At 52.1% G+C, this 2,740-nt stretch overlaps 1 protein-coding gene across 1 annotated transcript; it reads left to right on the forward strand.

Moving 5' to 3' along the window:
- Positions 1-1,938: 1,938 nt before the first annotated feature.
- On the forward strand, positions 1,939-2,390 carry PtA15_10A162 (uncharacterized protein; the record flags this gene model as incomplete). Its single annotated transcript, XM_053160311.1, has 3 exons — positions 1,939-2,076; positions 2,159-2,281; positions 2,352-2,390. 3 exons carry the CDS (start codon positions 1,939-1,941, stop codon positions 2,388-2,390), a joined length of 300 nt encoding a protein of 99 aa, XP_053024298.1.
- Between the last annotated feature and the right edge of the window lie 350 nt (positions 2,391-2,740).

The raw sequence follows: 2,740 nt of genomic DNA on the forward strand, positions 1-2,740 counted from the left end.
TGTCTTGTTCGGAAGGAGGTTGTTGTTTGTCTTCTTCTTGTTCTGCATCTTTGACCGTCTTTTTGCCGTCCCAGACGGCTTTGTCGAGTCTGTATATCAGTTGAGCGTATGCGACTCCGTAGGTCGTTGATTTCCTTCGGAGTCTGGCTAGGTCCTCGTCTATGTCATCCCAGAACGATATTTGCCTTGAGGTGGATTGGCGGCGATGATTGATTCGGTTAAGGTTTGCCATGAATCGCAAGTGACACAAGCGAAACTTGGCGCCAGTGTCGAGGGCCGAGTGAATTTTATCATCGCTGAGCCTTTTGAAATCCGGATGGAATCCGCTGTATACGTTGCAAATGAGTTTGTAAAGGTTGGGGACCACGGCGGGCGGGCCGGACCCGCTCAATCCAACCTTGATGAGCACCGCAAGCGCCGTTTTTTCTTGTTTGACTGTTTCAGCAACGAGTTTCTCCAACTCGATGTCGGAGAAGTTTGCGGGTAAATTCGGGGCTCGAAACTCGGCTGATGCACCTTCAATCTCAGCCTGAGGCGGCAGAGAGCGTCAGCGCAATTCAATAGTGCAAAACATGAAGATGAAGATGAAATAAATAGCTTACCATTACTTTGCTGACAGGGGTCTCAGACACACGCAACCGACGAGTCGCCCGGCTACCGTAAGAATGGATAGTCGGATCAAGTAAGACCCGCCGAGCTGCATTGCGGAGGTAAGTTTTGAATCCTTGACTGAATTCAATCCTCTCTTCGCCTATTGAAGATGGTCATGTTTGTGATCACGGTCGCGCTTCTCATGGGGGCAATTGTCCCGCCGTCCGGAACACCCGGATCGGGCTCAGGAAATCCCGTCTGCAACCACCCTCCGCCATGTCCAAGTTAGGGACATAGCAGGATCACCGTAAGCGCACTATCTAATGATGATCTGGAATCTGAAGTGTGACAGCATCCCTAACATCTCCCCGAAATTGTAGTTTTGCGCCCTGCAGGTTCCTCGCGAAGCGAACGAAGCAATCCCCCAATGTGTTAACCAGTCCACCATCTTCACTTCTGCCACCCCAGTCCACAGCCGCCCATGCCGGGTCAGGAGAAACCCACCCGAATCAATGGCAGCCTCGACTGAATTACCCCCTTCTTTTCCCTCTTCCCCGGTCCCTGTCACGCTTCAACTGTTTCAACTTCTTAACCCTCTCATGACCATCATCAATCGACAGCAGCGCGACAATTGACATTGAATGATAAAAGCCCCCGTATGAGACCGCAAATTTGTAACCTTGTCTTTCAGTAACGCTTAAAGTCACAACAACATCTTTGTTTGGAAGTCAACATTTGCTCGTGACCTATGATTTGAACTGCGCACCATCCAAGCACCGGCCGCAGCGGGCGTTCGCTATGGGACTGGCTAAGTTACCTGAGAAGAAACCCGTCGTCCGGGCCGCATATGCTGGGAGGAGGCCCTCTTGATGAGCCACTCTATTACTTTCCAACATATGAGATGGCCGAAATACCACTCGGTCCAGACAAGATTTTATCTTTGACCGGGATGAATTTCTGCCGGCCGAGACGAGACTGGCTCGATGTCCGGGAAGTACAACTTGGCGATTCAGGGGCGGAGAATCACTTTCTAGGGCACGAATGGCAGGCCAGTACCTCCACATGTTGTGTGTTCCGGATCTTCAGCCTCCCGAGCCGAGACATGCTGTGCGCTTGCCCGGAGTTGTCCGGCCAACCAAACTTCACTCTGCCGCATACAACCACCCCGCCAACACTCGACTTGCCCCTCCGCCCTCCTCCCGACACCCCAAAGCAGCCCTATCGCCAGCCTGACCCGCTCTCTCCCCTGCCATCGACACAGTACTGTCAGATTATACCCCCAACAGAACGGACCAGCGGAAAGCAACCCCTGAGCTTCCTGCCCTCACGTTCATCGCACATACCATCATGGATATCCGTTTCGGCGGTAAATATCGAATCGTCAAGAACATCGGATCGGGCTCGTATGGTGATATCTATCTTGCAGTCGACATCGACTCCGGTGAGGAGGTCGCCGTGAAAGCCGAGAGCGCCCACCACACTCAAGTACGAAGCCAAGATCTACAAGAAACTGGCCGGCGAGGATGGCGTCCCCCTTTTGCGATGGTTTGGCGTCGAGAACGATTAGAATGCGATGGTGATCGACTTGCTCGGGCCTGACTTGGAAGAATTGTTCAACGATTGCGGGCGCAAATTCAGCCTCAAGACTGTCTTACTTCTCGCCGACCAATTGATCCCTCTTCTCGAATCTGTCCACAACACGAACTACATCCATCGGGACATCAAGCCCGACATCTTTCTGATGGGCGTGGGCAAACGAGTCAACCAAGTCCACATCATCGACTTTGGGCTGGCTATGAAGTACCGGGACGCCGAGACGCGATCGAGACAAAGAAATCACTCAAGGCTCGATACCAACAGCGCGGAGACTGTTTCAAACCGTATAGTGACTTTTGCAGCTTTAGTCCGTGTCCTGGCGGAAGATCGATCCCAACTCCATCCGGCACCTTGATGTACAAGTCTTCTTCCGGAATGCCATTCAGGAAAGCACATTTCACATCCATTTGATTGATTTCAAGGTTGTAAAGTGCTCCGATTCCAAGAATGAGACGGAGAGTTGCAGGTCTTCCTGTCGGTGCGAAAGTCGCGTCGTAATCCGTGCCTTCGACCTGTCGAAAACCTCTGACACAGAGCCGTGCTTTGTATTTAA

The sequence above is a fragment of the Puccinia triticina genome, chromosome 10A (genome assembly GCF_026914185.1).
Source record: "Puccinia triticina chromosome 10A, complete sequence".
Classification (NCBI taxonomy): Eukaryota; Fungi; Basidiomycota; class Pucciniomycetes; order Pucciniales; family Pucciniaceae; genus Puccinia; species Puccinia triticina.